General features: G+C 37.9%; 1 protein-coding gene across 1 annotated transcript in view; it reads right to left on the bottom strand.

The window, feature by feature from the left end:
* Positions 1-24536, bottom strand: part of IQCH (IQ motif containing H) — a 223007-nt gene that overhangs the window by 74683 nt on the left and 123788 nt on the right. The window contains exons 12-14 of the mRNA XM_012740721.3: positions 13714-13797; positions 9651-9826; positions 3914-4186 (exon numbers count right to left, since the gene is read on the bottom strand). Coding sequence (XP_012596175.2) covers positions 3914-4186; positions 9651-9826; positions 13714-13797 — 533 coding nt within the window. The remainder of the gene's footprint in view (positions 1-3913; positions 4187-9650; positions 9827-13713; positions 13798-24536) is intronic.

The raw sequence follows: 24536 nt of genomic DNA, 5'->3' as shown, positions 1-24536 counted from the left end.
ACAGCACTGAGTGGCAGAGCAGGAATTCCACCCAGGTTGCTTTGACTCTCAAACTGATGCTGAGTCCCTCCCCAGTGTGCTGCCTGTCCCAACCTGTGGAGAGGTGGAATAGAGGGAGCTGGAGAAAGAAGTCAGAAGAAAAGCAAGAGAAGCAACTTCCCTTACAGTCAATAAGCCATTTGGTGTGAGTTTGAATCAGATAAAAGTCTACAGCAAGATGACTTAATTATAAATAATACTGCCTTGGTAGAGCCTTAGAGAAAAATAACTCATTAGATCACCGAATGATTTTTTTTTTTTGTCTTGTCTTCTCATCAAACTTCCCAGTCTATACTTCCCAGAAAGCAACAAAATAACGCCAAGCGCTCCGTCTCCTGGGCCTTCCCATGCTGCTGTTGGCTGCATCTCCTGTATTTAAGAAAGTCTCTGCAACATTCCTCTTCGCTTCTCTTTTGACGAGTTCTCTTTGCCCACCAAATGGATTTAAAAAAAAAATTTTTTTTTTAACTAAAGACGGTGAAAGGACTCAAGATTTATAGTTTTGTTCAAGTCTGGAGCTGTAATTGTAAAATTATTTTGATTAAAAGAAGAATCTGCTCTCTTGAGTTGTGTCTACCCAGCAAATCTGCCTGGGCGTGCTATGCTATAGAGCAGCGTGGAAGAGACATCAAAATGGCCATACTTGGGGTCTACGGAAACCCCATACGATGATGGGGCTTTTACTTAGGGGTAAAATGAAATAATCTAAGCTCCCTAATTATCAAGTAGTTTCTGTGGATAATTTGGGTGTTTAAACGACAAGTACTGTGGTCTTCACACCATATCGTGATGAACACAGCCGAGGCAGGTTTTTCAATGTGCCTTCCAAAGTGGCATCCCTCTTTCTCTAATGTGTTGAGAAGACAGATTTCTATTTTTAATCATATTTTGCCATACTATGATCACATTTTGCAGAAGTAGGAATGGTCTTTGGCCTGTTGACATCAGATAAAATTCTTTTACTAGTGTAAGGAAAGGTGTTCTGGTATAGCCTTTTTTATTGTATATTTGGAGGTTTTGAGTACTAACAGAATTATTATCTGTTTCTTCCAAATCCTATTATTTGTTGCTTCTGAGAATCCTATAAATGGGCATCTATTGATGGATCCCCTATGGTAATGAAAAGGATCAATAGTATTGTAAAGACTGTACCACTGGAAAGAATTATGTGCTATCTTTAAGTGAAAATTGAACAGTGCTTTAAAATAGCATTGCCATTTTTGATTATTTAACCAAAGCTGTCAATATTTCATATAGAGCATATGCCAGAAAAAGAACTTGCACAGTTACTTTATGGATCAAAACAGGAAATGCTCACTGTGCTCATGCTAGATTTAAAAAAAACTAGTTAATCATAAATCAAATGACTTTATGTTATTTCCAAACATTTATCATTTTCTGTTTGAATCTATCTGTTCAAAAGACATAATAAATTTTTTAGTTGTGATTCATTTTACACTGGTAAAGGGCAGAAGTATAAAAATGACTATTGCTAAAATCCAACTGATGATCAGGAATCCTTATTAACCTAAGTTAAAATGATCACAGCTTTCTTTCGCCAGGTTCAAGTTTATGATGCACATCGGTAAAAAGTCAGTGTTATTGATTCATCACCATCTGCAGATTCAAAATGCTGACACGCTCAGATAGATTAAGTAGGGTAGTCACTATCTGGTGAAATCTCAATGGAGTATTTCAATTCTTGATGACCTCAGACATATGTTTTCCAAACAAGTGGAGTAGAACTCAGTTAAAAATTGGTTTATTGTTACACAATTTGCACATACCATAGGTCAATGATATTCCTCAAATCTGATGTCTCTTTTTGGAGGTTTTCAGTCCTACTTCTGAATACCAGCACTAGAAGAAGGTTTTAGTGTTTTAAATGTGCCTGCATCTTTAACCACAATCAAAATATAAAGTTCTGGCCGGGCGCTGTGGCTCACGCCTGTAATCCTAGCTCTTGGGAGGCCGAGGCAGGCGGATTGCTCAAGGTCAGGAGTTCAAAACCAGCCTGAGCAAGAGCGAGACCCTGTCTCTACTATAAATAGAAAGAAATTAATTGGCCAACTGATACATATATATAAAATTAGCCGGGCATGGTGGCGCATGCCTGTAGTCCCAGCTACTCAGGAGGCTGAGGCAGAAGGATCACTCTAGCCCGGGAGTTTGAGGTTGCTGTGAGCTAGGCTGACGCCACGGCACTCACTCTAGCCTGGACAACAAAGCGAGACTCTGTCTCAAAAAAAAAAAAAAATATAAAGTTCTAAAACATTTCATAGCAAAGATTGCCTGACTTCTCCTTAGTGAAGATGAAGGCAAAATTCAATATAAATATTACACATACACAGATTGTTTAATGTAATGTGCACATGTGAAACTGTATCATTTAAAAATGTATTTTACTTGTAATAAGTCTAGCAGCCAAATATTCTACTGGGAAGCAGAGTCAAGCAATCTCCCTTGTTATCTTCAAATTCCAGTGGAAGTTAATGACAATGGAAGTGACACACCAGCTCAAGGAGACCCTCTCTGGAATTCCACTCCTACTAAAATTGCCTGTGCCTTTCTCAGACTGTGATATCGTTAAGAGGAACTTCCTTCATGAGCTCACGTATTGCCCAAGAACCCTCTCGTAAGACTGAAACAATTTAGGGCAATTTAATAGGTTAAGAGTATGTTCAAACTATCTTTGCAAAGCATAACTTGTTGAAGGCCTGATTCTGAGCCCAGTAGCTATGGGGTGCAGAGCATCATGATTGGGCGACTGAGAGTAGAAGTGGTTCCCTAAATATTGCCCCTCACAAACTGCCTCATTGAACATGGTTCTTTGGTTTTTCAAGAAGTGGGTAGAGGAGATAATTTGTGATTGGCTCAGAGCAAAGGTCAAGAGATGTACTAAAATAGAGGTTAAGAAATATTAACAGCCATTTGTCTTTTAATTTCCTTTATTATGAAAACAGATGGCAGTTAAATGGGAGAACACCTGCCAGAGCTAACTCAGAAAACACTTCTAATTGTGTAATATGTTTCTCCAAATATTTTGGGCCCTCCCTATCTGCTAGAAGAATGCATAGCCACAGATCTGGTCCAAGGGATAACCAAAAACAGTTTTATTCCTGGAGCCATTTCACTTCCCCTTTCTGGGCTCTTTTCCCTCTTCCCTTTAGGCCCCTCTCTGAGGAGCCAAAGTACTTTTTACAGAGCCAAGGATGTCTGCAGCCCTCTGCAATCTGACCTGGTGGAGAGGCTCACTCCCTGGAACTTTCCAAACCCGCTAGTTTTAGCCAAACCGGACTCTCATATTTCTTAGCCCAGCTGATAGGATGATGATGAACTCATCCATGTTAAGGCATTAAATATTGATAGCAGATTAGTCCAAATGATATATGCATTTCAACAGAGTCTTTGATGCTTAATACAAAATGAGTAAATATTTTGGAAATCCCAGTAATTTCTGCAAGACCAATGGGAACACACTTTAAAACTTCAGTCCCCAACCCCTGGGCTGCAGACCAGTACCGTCCATGGCCTGTTAGGAACCCAGGGGCACAGTAGGAGGTGAGCAGCCATGCGGGCAAGCGAGTGAAGCTTTATCTGTATTTGTAGCTGCTCCCCATTGCTCATCATGCCCCTAACCCCACAGCCAGTCCATGGAAAAATTGTCTTCCCTGAAACCAGTCCTTGGTGCCAAAAAGGATGGGGACTGCTGTTTTAAAACACAAAGGCCTGTGGTAGATCCCCTCCCCTCAAATACACTCAAGTATTCCACCTATTTTTCACCGGGTAGGGCTGGCTCCAGAAGACCTAAAGTTGCACAAGGTCACAAGGCTGTGAAATATTTGAAGAGACCTTCACTGCCCACCTCACATACCTGTTGCTGATTATAGAGGTGACATATTGCTGGAGGGACTGGCACATTGGCACCGTCAAAGATTCGTTTACTTCCAGACTTGCTCGTATAAAGGTGAGTTACTTCAGGCTCTGAGCCCAGGATGGGTATGTCTAATATATCTGCCACAGCTAAGTCATCTCTGTGCAGGAGCCCGCTGACAATGTAGGCCTCTTTTCCTTGGATGAGATTTTTTATTCGTTTCAGTGCCTTGGGACTGTACATCAGGTAAGTGGCCAGGCACATGTGATGCTTCTGGGGGAAGATGATATTATTCTTGTTAAAAGGTGTCCTTTCTCTAGTCCGTACACCTAATTTATAATGTTGCACATAATAAATACATTATTAATAGCAGGCTGGGTTATGACCTAGCCCGTTGTTTAGCAGTTTAAATTGATAAAAGCTGTTGGGGTGAGGTTCCATAATCGCTCACATCTTTAGTGTGTGGGAAATAGGCTCTCTGGGAATAGAACTAATTACAACACATCTGTATTTATTTGATCCACGTGGAATTATCCTTCTGTCAGAAGGAAAAGAGGCTGGCGGCCTTTGGATAATAGTGATTCATCTCTGCAACACTTCTGGCATGGTTTAACACTAAAGTGTCTGGAAAATCAATACAAAAAATGAAGAAAAAAGCCCCACAGTATTCTTCACTATACAGAGTCCTAATCTGGCAACTTTTTTAAGTGCTTCAGTAGGAAAAAAGCACTTGACACCTTCTCTCCAAAATTCCACCACAGCCTGTTTCAGAGAATATGCTCTTTTATGGTGATTGGCACGGTTCTAGCCAACAGCTCTGGGAAGGAGTCACAAATAAAAAATATTTGAAAATGTCAGTTAGACTCACATTCATTTTCCAATGAAAACTTTTAAAATTTGGTTTTTGACTAATTAGACGCAGCGTAGCGATATACGTGACGGTCTCATTCAGTTAATAGATCATTCTGGCATGTCTACTGGGGCAGAGGACAGAGCCAGATGGGCAGCACACACCCAAACTAAAAACAAGCATGTTTCTGCCTTCAAGGAGTGGGGACACAAACAAGAACAGTTAGAACATAACTGACACCAGGCGGGTAAGGGCCATGAGGAGATGCAGAGTGCCTCAGAGGCACGGAGAGAGAGGCAGAGGGCACACACCGATGGAGAGGGCTGAAAAGGCAAATTATGCATTCTCTTTGCACTTCAGTTTCCTCATCTGTAAAATGGGTATAATAAAAGCATTCATCTCAGAGGGATGTTGTGAGGATTAAATGAGATAATGCACTTATAATAGTGCTTTGCACACAAAAAGCACTTGCTGAATGTTAGCTAGTATTGTTATTCTGAATGAGGTTGGGGTTGAGGCGAACTCTGAAGAACGGGTAGAATTTTATCAGGTGAAGATTGGCATGAGAAAGACAGCACCCAGGGATAGAACCCAAGAACCCAAGACTGTTTTGCTTCTTCTAGAGAAGAGGGCAGCATGGCATATAGGAAAGTGCTGGGACTTTGGAGTCAGATAGATCTGGTTTTGAATCCAGCTTTATCATTTATAAGGCACATGAATTTGGGCAGGTGACTTAGACTCCCTCAGCCTAAGTTTCTCCATCTGTTAAATGGGAATCAAAATATCCATTTTGCTGGGTTGCTCTAAGACTTTTAAAATAAGATTTTGAACGTAAAATACTTAGCATGATGCATGGCTTTGTGTTGATACTCAATAAATGGTAGTGATTATTGTTACAGAGAAAAATCCTCTTTTTAAAGTAAAATCCCTAAAATGTCATGCAAGTCATTTAAGATAAAAGTGCCTGAGTCATAAGGGAGTTCAAGGGATTTTGTAAGCTAGCACCTACTCCCCCAATTTTAGTGAAAAATTACTCAATTCAGCATAAAAATGTGGAGAAATGCTGAGTAACTGTTTCAAGGAATGTTAGACGCATCTGTTTGCAAACGGTTGGAGATTATGGTGCCTTTTGAGCATGAAAGAAAGAGAATTGGACTGGGGCAGCCCCTGGATTTCCTGACTGTATTTATAACTTGGTAGGTGACTTAGAAAACTTGACCTTTCTGAGTCTCAGTTCCCCATATTCAAATGAGGGGTCGGATTAGAAAACTCTGCAGGGTCCTTATAGCTCTGAAATAACTTTCCTTTTAAAACCAGAGCTCTTCTGGACTTATTGCTTAATGGGTACAGAGTTTCTTCTTGGGATGATGAAACATTCTGGAAACGGATAGTGGTGATAGTTGTACAATAATGTGGATGTATAACACAATGCCAATGAACTGTACACTTAAAAATGGTAAATTTTATATCATATGTATTTTACCATGACAATAAAACGCCAAAAACAGAGCTTCTCTGAGAAGATTTATATGATTTACCCTACTGGGCCCTTCTTCCAGATTAGGTATTCTATTCTAAGCTCCTTAGATCTATGCAATATGCATTTTGTACCGTAAGTTTAAATCCATTTTTAAAACATCCTTCTCAGAATGCAGTTGTAGGAAACACAATGTTTCCTACATTTGACAAGGCCTAGTGGTAGCACCTGGTGAGTGTGTGTTTCCCATCTGGTTGGTCACTGCCTTTCCCTCTTCTTTATTTCACTCTTTTCCTTTTCCTATAAATTATTCCAATGAGGAAACATAAAAAAAAATGTTTAACTGTCCTGGAGAACTGGTGACTTATGATGCCCACGCTGGGCTTTTCAGGACACGTAGAAGAGCATCCCAAGGCGGCAACCCTCTCATGGCAAGTTCACAAGGGCAAAGCCTTTGACATGTGCTCTCTCATTGGAGCCACACAACACTGTATCAATTAACAGTCTCTATTCTGGAGATGAGGATATGGAGGCGCAAGTGATTTGCCCAAAGTCACACAGCTAGTAAACAGCTGAGGCAGGATCCAAACCCAGCTAAAACAGTTGGCACGCCACGGCTGCCAAAATTTCCCCTATTTGTAGAGCGGTAGTGAAGTTCTGGTGGGTTTATGAGATGTGAAGAGGGGATGACAGATGCAGCAATAGAACTTAACTTTAAAGTTCTGAGCACTTTTCCTGCCAGGATGGATTTCTGTCTCCTCTAGGTTTGCTTATTTCTACTGGCAAATACTCTACCTCAATCTGTGTGTGTGTGTGTGTGTATTGTTTTTTAACCTAGACCCATATTATAGTCAACTATGGGCATGCCTTATTCTTCAGGTAAGACAGTACCATAGCATTGTGTTCAATATGAGTTTAATATAGATTCAAATGTGAGTGAGTGAGGGCGAGGACACATTACTGACTACACATCTTGTAGGACCATTTGGAGCAAATCAGTACCATCAAATCCAGGCAGTGGATTAACACAGATAACAAAAAATCTAAAATGTTCCTACTTCCATTGCATTAAGGCTACATTTAATTTATCAACACTGATTTTTTTTTTTTGACCTGAGACAAAGGTAGTTGTTTAGGATATCTTTGTAAACATTAAAGTGTCCAAAAATAGACATTATGACTTTTATAAGCATACATTTTACCATTACAAACTCAAGGAACGTAGAGTAACTTAGAGAAATGTACAAACAGATTTTTGGCATGCTTTAAAAAAAATCTCCTTAAAGCCACTCATTTAAATGAAAATCAGCACTGATACAATCTCTCAAATCCATTAAAAAGAAATAAAGCAATGGCTAAACATGAGCAGGAACTGACTTGAAAGTGAGAATTTAATTTTTGAATTTTAAAAAGTTGATTGCCTACGAGTGATTGATTACTCAAATAATTTAAACTATGAGAAGTATTAAGTACTTAAAACCTTGCCTACTTGTTTTTACTCCAAAAGATGCAAACCTACTATGACTATAAGTCGGTGCATCGGTGAATGTTAACTGCCAATCTCCTGCTTGGAAGTTGAGGAGTGCACTGGCAAGGGTAAATTTAAATTTCTCAGGCAATATAGGATTATAGAGTTGGAGAAGACTTTGAAATTATCTAATCTATCACCTCATTTTGTAGATGAAGAGCAGATGACCAGAGATGTAAAGGGGCTTGCCCAAGGCCACAAGGTCACCCAGGAGCAAAGCAGTCATTCCAATTCATGATAGACTGGGGTAGACTAACTTTGGTTCACACTCTGGTCCTACTAGTAACCTTGGAGTAGAGAATGAGTCTTGGTTTCCTCATCCGTAAAGGGAGATTGATAATTTCTGCCTTGTTGCATTGTTCTGAGGCTCAAATGAGAAAATGCATGTTAAGCACTTGGTAAATGTTAGTTACTTACTTTCCTTCTCCTAAATCTAGTGCCCCTTCCCCATTCTATACATCGTCAATGTAAATGAGCATTTCAGATGTGCAGAAACTCCTTACTAGCAGCTAGCAGGTATTAGCTCAAGTGTTTAACTGGAGAAAATCAGGAACTAAACACTAATTATAGTTCTTTCTCTTCCTTGCTTCCTAATGTCCACAGTAACTATGCCATTGAGGCCAAGGAATAGTTAGGAAGCACCAAAGAAAATTTTGCATTGGTGGAGGATATTGGAGGGTTCCTACGAATATAAGTAAGTGGTGATGATTTGTCACCTGTCCTTTCTCTTGCTTCCCCAGTCCATGGCCTTGCCTTTGTCTTTCACAGCCAATGGTGCCAAAGAAACAGCTCAGCAAAGGGCCTTTGGAGTAATATTGAGGTGCCCAGTTAAGAAAAAATAAAATCCTCATCTTTATAGAAGAGAATAAACCCTGATGACAATTCACTGAGTATACCAGCAGACTAGAAATGTCATAGTAGCCCTCCCCAGCCCTGGCAGGCCTTTTCTTATGTCCCATCTCCTTTCTCCCCACTTTATGATAAATCATGGTATATCTAAAGTGTTAATGGGTAGTAAACCAACACATAGATGCTTCCTGTGTAAAGTATGCAATCAGTTTCTCTTGTGATAGATAGAGACTTGACTTTGGTACATCTCAATTGTAAATGGAGAGAGAGCTATCTTTATCAGCAAATTCAGAGTCTTTAATTATACAAAATTTTTTTTCCTAAAAATTGCACAGTCCATTAGGGATTAAAATGTTGGTTGTTTAACATGGAAAGTTTAAATCCTTATTAAAATATAGAAATATTCATTTCAAGCCATCTTTTATACTGCCATATTCTAGAATGCTGCCCTCATGGTTCCATGAATTTCATAAAGGCTCTTGTCTAGGAATGGGATTCCACTGAGAACTCATTCCACTCACTAGAAGTCAGTACACATTTAAATAAAAACTGAACATTGTTCATTATGAACCATCTGAAATAGTAAATCAGGCAAAATTCCCCTAAGGAAAAACTACCATGGAGTAACAAGGAATACCTGGGTAGAAATCAGAAAACAGGGGCCTTGTTTAGACTCTGTCCCTAACTAGCTCTGTGACTGTGGACAGGCCCGGCCTTTCCCTGCCTTGATGTCCTCCATACAAAATTAAGAAAAAAGAATGGTACCTGTTATAAATTCACCTACTTGATGGTGCCACCCAATAACTGCAATTAGGCTTCAGTTACAGAGAAACTGGGCAGGGGTAGCTCAACTAAGTCTGGAAGTTAAACTGGGATATTTATTTCCTACAGTCCAACTAGTAGTCTAATCAGTAAAGCTGTTAAAACTTGCAATAATATTTCACTGATGTGTACCAGAGCGTTGCAAGTTATAAAATTTCCAATTTAATTTTACTGCATCCCTGAAGCCGTAGTAATTAGAAGACAAACTCACAGGGAAGATGTTTACAGCTTCAGGGGTGATAATTTTGAACCTGTGCTTCAGGTCACTTCTGTCCCCAGGGTTCCCTGATTTGACAGCTCCGTGTAGACTTAGGATTTTACTGTAATACAGCATTAACTCGTCATTCATATAATGGGAGCAGATGTAGATGACGTTCACATTGGCATCTAAAAACAACAGGCACAATGTTAATTACTGGTATAAAGGTAAATGACATTATGAACTCTGGCATCTGATTGATGTTGTGCAGTTTAAAATAAAGAGCAGATCCAAAAGCCACATTGAAGTTAATTTAGATTGGTTTTGTTTGTACAACCTTAATTTTTGCAATCAAACTGACCTTTTTAGTCTTTAGCATTTCCCTAAAGAAAAGATAAATCACACCATCACTAACAAAATAGTTGCAGCGATTCCTTCAGAAGGGGGGCTGTGAGGTACCACTGAAATGGACTTTCAAATAATACATAGGGATTTAGCCACACAACTCCCATTAACATCATTGGGAATTGCATACTGCTTTAAACATTTATCCCATTAACTTCAGTAAATTATAAAACAGAGCTATTAACTTTAGAAAGCTGATGAAATTGCAATTTCATTTTCTGTCTGGACTTGACTAGGCCAATTCAGGGACTGTCCTGTCCAAAAAAATGGTCTGATTATAACCATAGCAATGATTATGTCAGGAAACCAACCTGTCCTCTGCTCCATTCCCAAAGAGGAGTAGATTACTTAAATAGTTCATCTAGTGATTCTTGGTTTAAAGGAAACACTTTCTTAACTGTTCTCCTTCTTAAGATGTGCATCTTATATGTATATAGAAAGAAATTCTAATTAAGTATTGGATCCAAATGGAATAGTGAGATGAGATTAACCACTCTGTGCTGCACAATATTTTAGGGAGTAGGAATGGGAAATCAGCTGCCAGTAAAGTCATTCATTCATTCATTCATTCATTCATTCATTCATTCACAAAATAGTTGACCGATCTGTAGGGACAAAGCATTCGCTAGACACAGGGGAACACAGCAATGGCTGTGGGCACAATGAAGAATGCAGGCCAGTACTTAAGGAAGCTCAGAGGAACGTTTTCTTGGACAGGTAGGGCCAAGAGAGGATTTTAAGATTCCTCTGTTCAGTTTGGCAGGGTACACAGAGCATAGACTGATTAGATTGTAGTTCAGCTGCCTAGGGCCCGAGCATATCGTTTAACCTTACTAAGCATTGGTTTCTTCATCTATAACACAGGGAATAAAACCATTTGGGGCATAGACTTCTTAGTATTAAACAGAAAGAATATAGAAGAAAGTACCCAGTACAGCACCTTGCAGCTGTACCCAGTGCAGCACCTTGCAGATAGTAAGTGCTCAAGGAATGGCACAGGTGCATGAATCTGCTCCGTGGCCCACCCTGACTGGGCAGCCAACGGTGATTCCCTGCCCTGGCCCCCACGCTTGTGCTCCTTTTGCTCAGCGCCTCGAGATGTAACACAAGGGGGTAGTGAGCTCTGTTGTTCCATCCTGTCGTTTCAAATCTATCAGTCTTGTCTTGCTAAGCTCCTTAAAGGCAATATTTACAGTCTTTCCTATATTCCCCAAAGCTCTGATACTATGTGGAGTACTAGGAGCCGCTGAGTAAAGACTTGTGGCCTGACCAAAGGGATGTGAGAAATGGAGAGATTCGGAAAGGGGAACACACTTAGACCTACAGCATGCAGGAGAAATCTTCTCCTTCTCAGCTCTATGGGTGGTGATGTTTTCTAAACTAGCTCAGTGCTAAGCTTAGAGTAGGTGCTCCATACATGTGAATATTTAAGTGGCTCCCATTTGATTGTGAAATTGCCACATAAGCCTCAAAATAAATTAACTCAGGAGAAAGTAATTAAATCACTTGCAACCAATTGCTAAATGATCGAATTATAATAGTTACCCCAAGTCTTGTTTTAAAGAAGACTCTATTGTCTTACCTAACTACAGTAGTGGTTTTAAAACCAAACTAGTGGTTTTTTCCTTCAGTATAAAAGAATTGGGGGCACAAAAACAAACAACAAAAAAAACTTACAGACTCTGTAGTGGAAGAAAAATAAACTTTTTCTTGGGAAGAAATTTCTAGGTTACAAACAATAACAAATCACATTGCTGGCTTCACCTTTCCTGTTCATTTCTGGCAAAGGAATACATACCACTAACTCTAATATCCAGTATTAGTGTAGTTTCACCATGAATCTACACATGTTCAAAATTCATTGACGGGTAATTTTGGAAAGGAATTGATATGAAGATGAAAGTTGTTTTGATTGCTAGTCAATAGTCAAAACCAGCCACTCTCTTGGTTAACTCATCTGGGAGTTGAAAATACTAGCCACTGGGGCCTCCACTTGACAACCGTGGCTTCACAGCCAATATCTCAGGACAAGTCTTACCAGCATGATTGGATTATCTTTGCTTCCCCTGAATAAGGACAAAAATCAGAGATTTACTATCACTCAATGCAATCAAAAAAGGATAATTATTTATTTTTCCATAAAATTATTACTAATTTGTCTAGGTTTTTCATTTTTTTATTTCATAAGAAAGTACTTTTTCTTTCATCTAACTACTATTTCTAAACTTTCATTACTCCTCTTGAAGAGGTTTTATGATTGCGTTACTATATCATGAAGATAGTGTACCAAGAAAAAGCATTTGGTTCATAATTTCTCAGAAACGTTCATGTTAGCAAAATTTTCCATTGCAGGTGGACACAGACTGAATTATTGAATTGTTTAAAATAGAAGCCTAATACTTTCAAGTCTTTTCTAATAATGAGAATCTTTTGTAAAGAAATTCTTTGGTGATGGTTTGTACTATATATAGAAGGGTATATAAAAAGCTGAAGAAGAAATTAATTCAAATAAATTAGAGCAAAGTCTGCCCTCTGCTGCACTTCAGTGGTTTCCATTCAGTCAGGTTTTTAGCTGAAATAGCTTAGCACTAACAAATCAATCTCCAGTCATTAAAAATTTTTTTGTAATGCTGAAAAACAATATTAGTGCCTAGATAATAGATTAAAGCAATTATACGATTATTATTTTAGGACACGGTAAATTTCTAGTACTGATGCATTTTTGTTACCAAATGGCATTTATAAAATAGTAATGATGCTGAAATATATATGAATCATGTAAAGTATGTCATTCCAGGGAGCCAGCTAAGTTGGTCATTGATAATTTAAAATCCTTCCTTGTTTTGCTTAAATAAGGGCCAAAGCAATTATATTTTAACAAAACAAAGAAGTTCTCATTTGATAACTAACAAGAATCTAATTTTTGTTTAATCCTGAATTTTGGGCCAGTACCTCACTGATTCAATGTTGTTACTTAATCTTTGCAACCTATATTCTTTGAACCTAATCTGAATCTGGCCTTTGGCAGTGTTACCCAAAGCCATCACATTCAGGCATCTTTCTCTCCTGGCTGCAGATTGGCGTCTGATTAAAAACTGACCAAACCAGTATCAGAACTTGGCTTTTACAAAGATATATCTATCACTCAATCAAGCTCTGTATTTGTAAAAATTCCCTCCATTAGGTACTTTGTATTGTCTAATAAGATGCTCTACATTTAAATAAAATCTTCTTTAAAAAAAATCTATATTAATTTCCTTCTTATTCTTAACACAATGTTTCATTTCTGATACCACCTTCCACTCATTCCCCAGATAATTTAATAGACAATACTGACACAAATATAAAATTTTCACCTCGCTCTCACTGTAAGATTGGTAAATGAAGATGATTTCGGTCTGTAAGAGAGAAATTCTTATCTAAACCTGCAGCAATGACAATTTTAAAAACTGCCTAAGTGTACTGAGTCTATTGGTTAAAATGTCATTTTTTATTCAAGTTGACTTCACTATAAATCTGTTTTGTAAAATAAAACATTTGATTGGCAGGCAAGTTAGATTAGAAAGCTGAGCTCTTGTAGAGGAGAAAAAAAAGCAAAAAATTAAACATTTTATCAACATCCACTGGTAAACATTCCAAAGAGTCATTTGTGTGAAACTATTTACTGTACCTAAGATGTCACACAGTCTCCCCAGCTGCATGTTCTGCAGTGTGTTGAAATCGGCAATATGTTCTCGCACAGGCTGGGAATATCCTAGAAGGCAAACAAGGCGTCAAATCCCAGAAAGAGCAAGTCAATATAGCAATATGGCACATGAGAACTTCAAAAGGTCACAGTCTACATTTCCAGGAAAAAATTTTCTCTGAAGCGTCTTGCAGAAACAACCCAATTCCTTAGAATGAGGTCCTTGCCTCTCAGGGGAATTAATTAAGCGTTATTCTGGAAGATACGCTAAGCAGCATATTCTGCAACAGATACGTTCATATTTTTCAATACCAACAAAGCAGATGAGAATGAAGGTTACAAAAACGTGGAGAAATTTTCTGACATTTAACATGGATATTTGAAATGACATGTAAGAAAATTATGCTCAGGTTAAAAAAATTGTTTTGGCTTTTTAACTTGTGCTTCCTATGTGACATCTTGAGGATGTGTCCCAGAATCATTCTAAATTGACACACAGATTTCAGATAAACCCTCTTGCTGTCAGGAGCATGTATTTAAGTAATTCTAATACTGAAGAAATAGGCTTCTGCTCACAGTCAAAAAGAACTTTTAACCTTCAAACGGCAAGAAACGTTAACGCAGTTACTTTGTCAGTACTAATAAAAGTCCTGCAGTTTGCCTTCCTTCCCACTGGAAACAGAGCAGAAGGAAAACATATATAGATTACTGTTGTCCAAAAACCTTCCAAAAAAAAAAAAAAAAACAAACAAACAACAGTAGCAACACTTTCTGCTGATATTTCAGGTCTTTCTAAAATGTGGATCAAAACACAAACTTAAAAGGCATGCATACTCACAAGCAGGTGTAATTGCTTACATGAAATTCAGCAACTGTGGGTGCAACTTTTTTTTCTTTATAAAATTGCTTTCCACATTTTGAAGAGATGCTTCAATGCCTCCTTGTGGTTAGTGAGCCCAAACACATGTTTCAAGTTAAACTGCTATAGATAAAGTGATTTTACATACTACGTCTTCAAGATGTGACACAGATTTCCTTTCAGCATAAGGAAAACTATAGCAATTCAGGCAACAGGGCTTCAGACCAAATGAACCCTGATAATTAGTTCTTTGCTTTGATGTCAGTGTTTAAACACTAGACAACGTCTGGAAATTAAATGAGTTTGTAATTCATCTAAAAGTCTCACTTTTGCTTTATGCATATGGACTTAAGAATTAAAGAGGCAGAAGGACAAATGGGCTGTTAGAGTCATTTTTGAAATATTATCAATCTCTCAAATAATTTAGAGAACCATTCCACATATAAAAGCTAATATAGACAGTTACGATTCCAATGCTGTCTTGATGTGTGATTGCGATATTGTAACTCTTCAGATTCTGCATATGTATAATTCTACCTATATTCAGATAAATGTTTAGAAAGATGTATTGTGAGTAACTTATATAGCAAGACTATAAAAAGGAAGGGGAAATGACTAAAGAATAAAATATGATTAAGAAAAGTGCCTGAGAGCATCCCATGAATGCGTTTCCTTTCAAAAGCAAAGATAAAAGGCAGTGTAAGATGTCTCATTAAGATGATGTCCAATTTAAAATATAAAAGATGTCTGATCACTTTGTTGCCGTATATGCAGCATGTGAGTGAATAAGTCTGTGTTTCATTCAACTGCTTGAGGTCAGTTTTCCAACAAATTACTTGGTACCTCTGTTACCACTGATCAAGGATGCATGTAAAATGTCTACATCGAATTATGAAGAACTGGATATTCAGTTAACCCTACAAATGGACCCATTTTAAAGAAGTACATGTTAACCTCAAAACATTGTTATAGATGATCATATGAAGTAACAGATACAAAAACATTTTGTAAACTGTAACGTGCTGTATAAACATAAGGTTTTTAATGTTACAAGGTATGTGCACTTTAAAAGCACAAACAACAACAACAAATTCTGTGGCAAGCAACAGATCATTCTAGACAATACACAATGTAATGTACATTACCATCAGCAGAACAGAAGTTGGGAGTCAGTTTTTTTAAAAGTCAGGTTTACTCTAATGTTCTCTGTATTCACAAGATACCTGGGTTGATATGCAGGTGAAAAGACCTCATCAGTGCTGGCAGCATATATCAAATATAATAGTGACTTAACCAGGACGCTATCAACAAGGATGCTGTGGCTGTGGGGAGCTCAGCGGACATGCCCAGTGTCATTGAGACATCACACTTTGGAATATCATCTACAAAGATGTGGTTTTCTTTAAACATCAGATTAGGAACACTGGGGGAGTTCTGAGAGACTATCAACCTCAGTTCTGTCATGTTATAGATAAGGAAACTCAGGGTAAGTGCCTTGTCTCTTGTCCAAGATCACAGAAATCTACAATTATTATATATTAAAAGTTTAGATGCTATCGATACATATTTAGCTCTTGTGAGAAATTTAGTTACATAAAAGAGAAGACAAGACTCACCAAACGTGAGCAGAAAAGAACTCCAGAAGGGACGAAGAGCTTTTGGCTCTTTCCTAACTTTAATTTTTAATTGTTGTGGTGGTAGACTGAATATTGGCCCTCCAAAGATGTCCCTGCACTAATCCCCAGAAACTGTGACTCCGCTAGGTTACATGGCCAACGGGAAATGACGCTGCAAATGGAATGAAGGTTGCTAGTCAGCTGACCTTAAAATAAGGAGACTATCCTGGACTACCTGGCCAGGCTCGATGTAATCAGAAAGGTCCTTCAAAGTGGAAGAGGGGAGCAGAAGAGCAGAGAGTTGATAGGCCATGATCACCATGAGGTGTGCCTGAACCCCCTTTTCTAAGAGGGTCCTTGGTCTTCCCTCATGGTCATTCTCTTGCACCCCTTCTTTACTACCCCTTTCTCATTTTGTTATTACATGTTTCTTGGCTTGTTTGTTTCCTTTTGTTGTCCACCTCCCCTCTCCCCTGCACCACTCCAGCTCCTGTAAGCTGACTGTAAACTACACTGGAGCCGGCACCTGTGAAATCACCAAACAAGTGAATGGAATGAGTGTGAAACTCCTATTAAAGAATCTGTCTTAAATTCTTAGCCCTTTCTCCTTTGTATTCTCATGATTCCCTCCCCTCCTTTCAACTCTTCTAAAATTGGGTTCTCTGATCTGGAGAACTTTCGGGGAATTCGAAGAATGGCCTCATCAGCGCAGAATAAATCAGCACTGGCAGAAAGGGGCGGACTCTCTCCTCATCATCACTCTAGAAAGGAACTTGGCCTCTTTCACGGCCCCATCACTCTAGAAAGGAACATGGGCCAACGCCGTCATCCACAAAATATTCCCAGTTTGATAGAATGTTCCATCTTTTCTCAAATGAGCATTTGCCAAATATTGTTGCCCCCATTTCACACCACTGAAAGTTACCTGAGAGATGCCCTTCTGAAGTTATTCGACTACTATTTTGGCTCCTCCATTGAACCAAGGAAGCTCATCAATGACTTCTGGCAATCAATTCTCCATCTTCACCATTACCTCCACTGCCTTTCCCAGTCCCTCCTCTCACATGAACACACCCGTCAGACGATGCTAATTGCTCTGTGCATCCAGAAAACCAGCTCTGCTAGGGCTGGCTTTTCTTTCACAGCAGTACAGAAACCCAAGGACAGGAGTAAGGCCATGTTCAGTGACAAAGACCCGTCAGAACCTGTGTGTGCCTCTGTGACAGGCCCTTGTTGTTGCAGCAGATCACATGTTCTTGAACACTCGGTTTAGTACTCTGTGGTTCACTCCTGGTTTCTTTTGTCTCTCAAGGCAGGGAAGGGGTTAACTATAGATTCCTGGTTACAAAGTAGTTGTTGTTCAGATGGCGACGCTCGCCTGAGATGGTAGTCATCCATGCCTCGGTTTGATGGTCTGGAGCGGTAGTTCTCGATCGTTTCCTCACTGTGAAACAAGTGATCAGTGACGTTCGATGCCTCGTATCTTCCAAGCAGCATACGCAGGGTTACAATAGCAGTGACACTGACTCCAGCCCTTTCTCTTCCATTAGATGAGAAAGCATACTGGATGCAAGCTGAGCAAGAGTGAGTTAAGGCAGAAATAATCTGGAATTGCTTGCTTTAATTCATTAAAAAAAAACTTTGGTATTCTAATGGTAAAAAATAGTAAGAGAGTATGTGACATACTTCACAAATGAATACACATCAACATCATTTCTTTTTTTCTTTTTCTTTTTTTTTTTTTTTGAGACAGGGTCTTGCTCTGTGGCCCATGCTGGAGTGCAGTGGTGTCATCATAGCTCACTGCAGCCTCAAGTGATCCTCCTGCCTTAGCCTCCCAAGTAGCTGGGACTTCAGGTATGTACCACCACACCCAGCTAATTTTTCTATTTTTTTGTGGAGACAGGGTCTCACTCTTGCTCACGCTGATCTCAACCACATGGCCTTAAGCAATCCTTCTGCCTTGGTCTTCCTAAGTGTTAGGATTACAGGTGTAAACCACCATGCCCAGCATCTTGTAATAATCCGGAGAACTGTGATATAGACATTATGGTTATTCTCAGGTTTTAATTATAGTGTGAAAGCACAAGATACTGGAGAACAAGAGACTGGATACCAAGAGATGGCAAGAGAGAGCCCTATATGGGTTATTTATATAGTACACTCAGTGCCAGTTAGATTAAAATAAAATGGATAGTTGTTTTGGGGGGGGCTATTGAAGGAAATCAGGGGATTTTGTTATGTGGAGGTAGAAAACATAGTACATATATTTGGTGAGTTTTGAAAACATCCTCAAACCAAAAAGGCCAAATGGATTCACCTCCAAAAGGGTAAGGACTTTCTCTTGTTAAAACTTTTTTTTTTTTTTTTTTTTTTTTTTTTGAGACAGAGTGCTGCTTTGTTTCCCAGGCTAGAGTGAGTGCCGTGGCATCAGCCTAGCTCAGAGCTACCTCAAACTCCTGGGCTCAAGCTATCCTGCTGCCTCAGCCTCCTGAGTAGCTGGGACTACAGGCATGCACCACCATGCCCGGCTAATTTTTTTTTTTTTTTTTTTTTTGAGACAGAGTCTCGCTTTGTTGTCCAGGCTAGAGTGAGTGCCGTGGCGTCAGCCTAGCTCACAGCAACCTCAAACTCCTGGGCTTGAGCGATCCTTCTGCCTCAGCCTCCCGAGTAGCTGGGACTACAGGCATGCGCCACCATGCCCGGCTAATTTTTTATATATATATCAGTTGGCCAATTAATTTCTTTCTATTTATAGTAGAGACGGGTCTCGCTCTTGCTCAGGCTGGTTTCGAACTCCTGACCTCGAGTAATCCACCTGCCTCGGCCTCCCAGAGTGCTAGGATTACAGGCATGAGCCACCACGCCCAGCCAAAACTTTTGTTTTTTTAATTTCAAAATATTAAGGGGACACAACGTTTTAGGTTACATGAACACTTTTGTAATACTTGAGTCCCTGCTAAAGATATGCCTGTCACCCAGATAGTGTTCACAGTACCCATTAGGTAGGTTTTTGTCCCTTCCCTCCTCCTCCCTTCCCCCTGGATGATTTCCACTGAGTTTTACTTCCCCCTGTGCACATGTGTGCTCATCAGTTAATTCCAATTCAATAGCAAGTACATGTGATATTTGTTTTTCCATACTTGAACGCTTCACTTAGGAGAATGGTTTCCAGTTCCATCTAGATTGTTGCAAAAGGTATTACTTCATCTTTTTTATGGCTGAGTAGTACTCCACGGTATACATATTTTGTTAATCCACTCATGAATTCATGGGCACTTGGGTTGATTCCCTATCTTTGCAATTATGAATTGTGCTGCAATAAACATTCAAGTTCAGGTATATTTTTGATGAAAAGTCTTTTTTTCCTTTGGGTAAATATCTAATAGTAGGATTGCTGGAGCAAACAGTAGGTCTATTTTAGTTATCTGAGGAATTTCCATACTGTTTTCCATAGAAGTTACACTAATTTGCAGTTCTACCAACAGTGTATATGTGTTCCTTTCTGCATTCACGCCAACATCTATTGTTTTTGGACTTTTTGATAAATGCCATTCTAAATGGGGTAAGGTGATATCTCATTGTGGTTTTAGTTTGTGTTTCTCTGATGATTAGTGACTTTGAGCATTTTTTTCATATGTTTATTGGCCACTTGTCTTTCTCTTTTGAGAAGCTTCTGTTCATATCTCTTGCCCAGTTTTTAATAGGTTTGTTTGTTTTTTTCTTGCTGATTTGCTTGAGTTCTTTGTAAATTCTGGTTATTAGCCCTTTATCAGATGTGCAGCTTGTGAAAATTTTCTTCCAGTCTGTAGGGCTGTCTATTTGCTCTATTGATTATTTCCTTAGCTGTGCAGAAGCTTTTTAGTTTAATCAAATACCATTTATTAATTTTTGTTGTTGCCTATTCAAACTTTTTGTCAGTGGCTGGTATAGCATTATATTTAACAGAAGCTAGTGATTCTCAAATTGTGGTCTGGGGTACTAAAACCCTAGGTCTTAGTACCATTTTCAAAATGATACTAAGATGTTATTTGCCTTTTTTAATCTTATTCTCTCATAAATTACAAAATATAAAAAGTTTATTGATATAGTTTCAGATTCCACACTGCAACTAACACATAATTATCATTGTAGAATCTAGTATAGAGACAGAGAGGAAGATACACAATTATCTGAAAAGGTTATAAAATATATAAAATATTATTAATTTTCCAAATACTTATCTGTGTAGGGCCAGATTTTCTTTGTATGCTTCAACCAAAACAACATTGCAACAGATTGAATAAGAAATAGATATGAGAATCCAATCATATTTTATTAAGAAATTTGCAAACTTGTCAAATAATGATACTCTTCTCATTAATTTTTTTTATTATGGAAAATAGTTACTTTTTATAAATATATGTTATTTAGATTATTGGTAGTGGACTTTATTATTTTAAAATAAGTTAGTAAATATTTTTAAAGGTTCCCCATTTTAGTTTCTAATAGAGTAATAATGATAGATATAACCTACTTAAACCAGTGATATTTAGGTTCTTCAATAATCATTGTGAGTGTAAAGGGTCCTGATACCAAAAAGGTTGAGAATCACTAAATAAGTCTTTTAATATTTTTTATGAGAATGAAGAAGATTATAAAGATTATAGTTTTATCTTAGTAGATGCAAAATTCTTTTTAGAGCATGGAGTACTTGACATCCAGTTCTATGTTGTTTCTGTCATTCAACATCAAATAGCTCAAGACTAATTGGATAATTTCATATTGCAGGGTCATGGGGCCAATTCTGATCTAACCAGTGAATAGTGTTGATTTAGATTACTTGGATAAATATAACATGAATGAATACAAATATGTTTTAGTTTGGGCTATAAAAATGTTTTAAAGTTTAAATGTACTTTGTTCCTGATCCCAAAAGATCTGAATATTTCTGGAAAATCCTGTCTGGGAGATCTTGGTAGTACACCTGTTTCAAGGATCTAGTGAGGCAACACTATAGCTAAACTACAGATTCCATATTACTTGTCAAAATATATCTTTAAGACTGCAAAGATTTGACTGGAAGTCCCAATTTCCCAGCCTGAGGTGGAAGGAACAGAGTTTGTCTTGTCTCTGAGTTGTCAACTCAAATATGAGAAAGTAGGAGAATGCCAATGTGCTTAGAGACATAGTAAAATCGTAATGTCAGACCTAACACTCTTGGCTGACATCCTCTACCTTGCCCTGTTCACAAAGGGACATGAGTTTGACTTCTCATCTCCTGGGAGAAGAAAATAGAGTCAGGAAGCAACTGTCTTATCAGCACTTGGGACTTTCTCAGTCCAGTGTATGATCAGTTGCACACAAAAGTAAGTTTTCCTGTCTTTCCTTTTAGGCTTTTGTGACAGTACAGACAAGGTGGAAAATGTTTTTCATGAAATTCATAATAACAAGATCCACAATTTTTATGGAATGAAGTATTTTGGAAACCACTAATTGTTTTAATCCCAAGGATAATTTGCTGAAATAATGCGCAGAGGGAAAAGATATGAAGTCCAACTATATATATGACCTTTTAGTCATTAAATCAATTGGCAATGGCATGAAAGATTACATAGAGAAAAGAAAAAAAATCCTCCCTCAATACATCTCCTATTTTTACTTAAAAGGAGGAAGAGAAAGGGGAGGGGAAACTTATCCCTGGGGGTCTAATTGGCTGGCAGTGGCTTCATATACCTGCTCAGGGCATCAGAGCTGTGTACTAAGCACATCTCATTTAATGTCCATATATTTCTAAATGCCACTGAGTTTATATGTAGCATCAAGTGATGTGCTATAATAAAGAAACACAGGGGTTAAATTAAAAGTGCAGGAAATAACTTGGCCAAAGAAGCTGGAAGTAGAATTAGTTTATAGGTTTTATTTAGACATCTGGTTTTTCTAGAAGAATTAGGATTCTTTGTTGCAGTTCATTCCTATTTGACTGATAGATTTTGCTTAAAATAGACCCTCATATTCCATTCCTGCTATGAACCACTGTAGATGATTTTGTTATAATTATATTTCATTAATAAAAATGATAAAAAATATGCAATATCCAAATAGGAGGTCAACCTATATATTCTGGAAAGGATGATTTTTTATTATCTTATAAAATTGCAAGGCCAGTCAGTTTTTTCAGACAGTCAACACAGCATTGCACCTCTCTTGTGGGTTAAAAATAGCTAAAAATTTTTGTTACATCTAAGAATACTGCCTGAAATATATAAAAGTCTATCAAGTTTCATGACTACTCCTTTCAAAGAGGTTATTCTGCAATGTGTAATTGTCTTAATGTTCATATTATCAAGCCATAGATTTAAAAATACTGTCTAAATATTTTGTGGTCAAAAACATTACTGAAAGGTTACCCTTTCTGTGATCACCAGTATGGACAATGTAATCATTCCCATGTGTGCAAAACTGCATAAACAAATAACCAAGTGCCCACAACTACAATATATTATGCATTTATCAGCTTATTAGTTTTCACTTTAAAGGTTCAGACAAGATGGGATAGTCCCAACTGGCTAGCAGCATGTGTTATTATTTGTAGAGCTAATGCTACAGCAAATTTCCTATGGAAAGAGAAACAGAGGAGAAGGCTGCAACTTGTAATAAATGCCTACCTGAACCTGATAATCCTACCAACTCATTTTGACTAGTGAAACCATCTCAACTCTGGAAATGAAATTACTAGACTGAACAGGTAAGTTTTTGCAGTGTGTTTAGAGAAAAAAAATTGCTTCACTTTCATCTACTTCTATTTTTATGGACTCTATAGGTAAGTCCCTGGTGCATGCGACAGAGAAGCCTGTTGTACCAAGCTGAAACTTTCTTGATGGATTCCCAGGGGATGTGGTACATGAGAAATTGGTACCTCATATCTTTAAAAAAAAGATATAGTTTGAGAATTCTGTCTATGGAATAAGTAGGAGATGACAGTTGGATGTTACTGAAACTTAATTTAATGTCTGCAAGTCATTTTTATAAAATCTAAAACACATATTATATGATCAAAGCCCAAGTATTATTCTCTTGTGAAAAAATGTGCAATGGTCTTGTCTTTTTTTTTTTTTTTTTGAGACAAGGTCTTGCTCTGTTGCCCAGGCTAGAGTGCAGTTGTGTAATCATAGCTCACGGCAACCTCAAACTCCTGGGCTAAAGCGATCCTTCTGCCTCAGCCTCCCAAGTAGCTGGGACTACAGGCAGGTGCCACCATGACCAGCCAATTTTTTTGTAGAAACAGGGGTCTATGTTGCTGAGGCTGGTATCAAACTCCTGGCCTCAAGTGATGCTTTAGCCTCAGCCTCTCAAAGTGTTAGGATTTAAGGTGGGAGCCACTCTACCTGGTCTAAATGTTTTTTTTAAGTGCTCAATTGAGAAAAGTATCTAAGCTTGTACTTACCTCTTAGAAAATATATAATAAGCACTTTTATCTTTAAGATGGATTATTATGTTGCTAACAAACAAAAATTACTACAGTAGAGAAGACTTTCATATTTATTATGTATTTATTTCAACTGAGGGTTTGTAATCTAGAAGAAAACTAGTTTTGATATCAGATGTAAAATAATGCTAATTCTAGTTTCTTTGACCAGATTATTCTCCCACTTACTTTATATCCTTTTAATTTATAGCCCTTTTAAAATTGTAAGACATTTTCATTCAAAAAAATTTTTTTATTACCTACTTTACCGTTACTTTCAAATTTTTACTACTTTGGCGACTCCTTGGTATTAAGCTTGTCTGCAGTGCTGACTGCCTGGAAGTTTTTTGAAGGGTCAGAGGTGAGAGTGCAGGAGGGAAGAAGTTTATGCAAACTGTGTCTATCACAACTTTGTACTTGTCAACATTGCAAAGTGGGAGCCTTGTTGCTGGTTCTAGTTTTGAATAAAATATATAGAGAAAAACAAGAGTTTCCATATAATATCAGGTCAGGTCCACAATTAGTTGCAGAAGCAAAGGCTCTTATATTCTAAGGACTCAAGTCAGCTAATTGGGTCTGCAATTAGCCTCTCTGGTTGCAATCAGTTACAAGCGCAATTTCTGTTTGTGAACTAATTTTGTGTGCAAAGAACAGACCCTAAGTTAGAATGAAATTTAGATCTGTCTTACCTCACATACTAAGAAGGAACAATTTTTTTCTGTGAACCATGATGGAAGCCAAAACTCTGTGTGACTCAAATATTTTCTTAACTTTCAAGTACTCAGATCTAAGTATTCTAGGATCTTGAAAAGTTTGCATTATTTTGTTACTATTAATGTTTTGCTAATTAAAAAATTATCTTAATTATATTTGTATAATAATTTTA

Source organism: Microcebus murinus, chromosome 6 (genome assembly GCF_040939455.1).
Source record: "Microcebus murinus isolate Inina chromosome 6, M.murinus_Inina_mat1.0, whole genome shotgun sequence".
NCBI classification, from domain to species: Eukaryota; Metazoa; Chordata; class Mammalia; order Primates; family Cheirogaleidae; genus Microcebus; species Microcebus murinus.
Note: the sequence above shows the minus strand (reverse complement) of the source record. Positions and strands in the feature narration are given on the sequence as shown.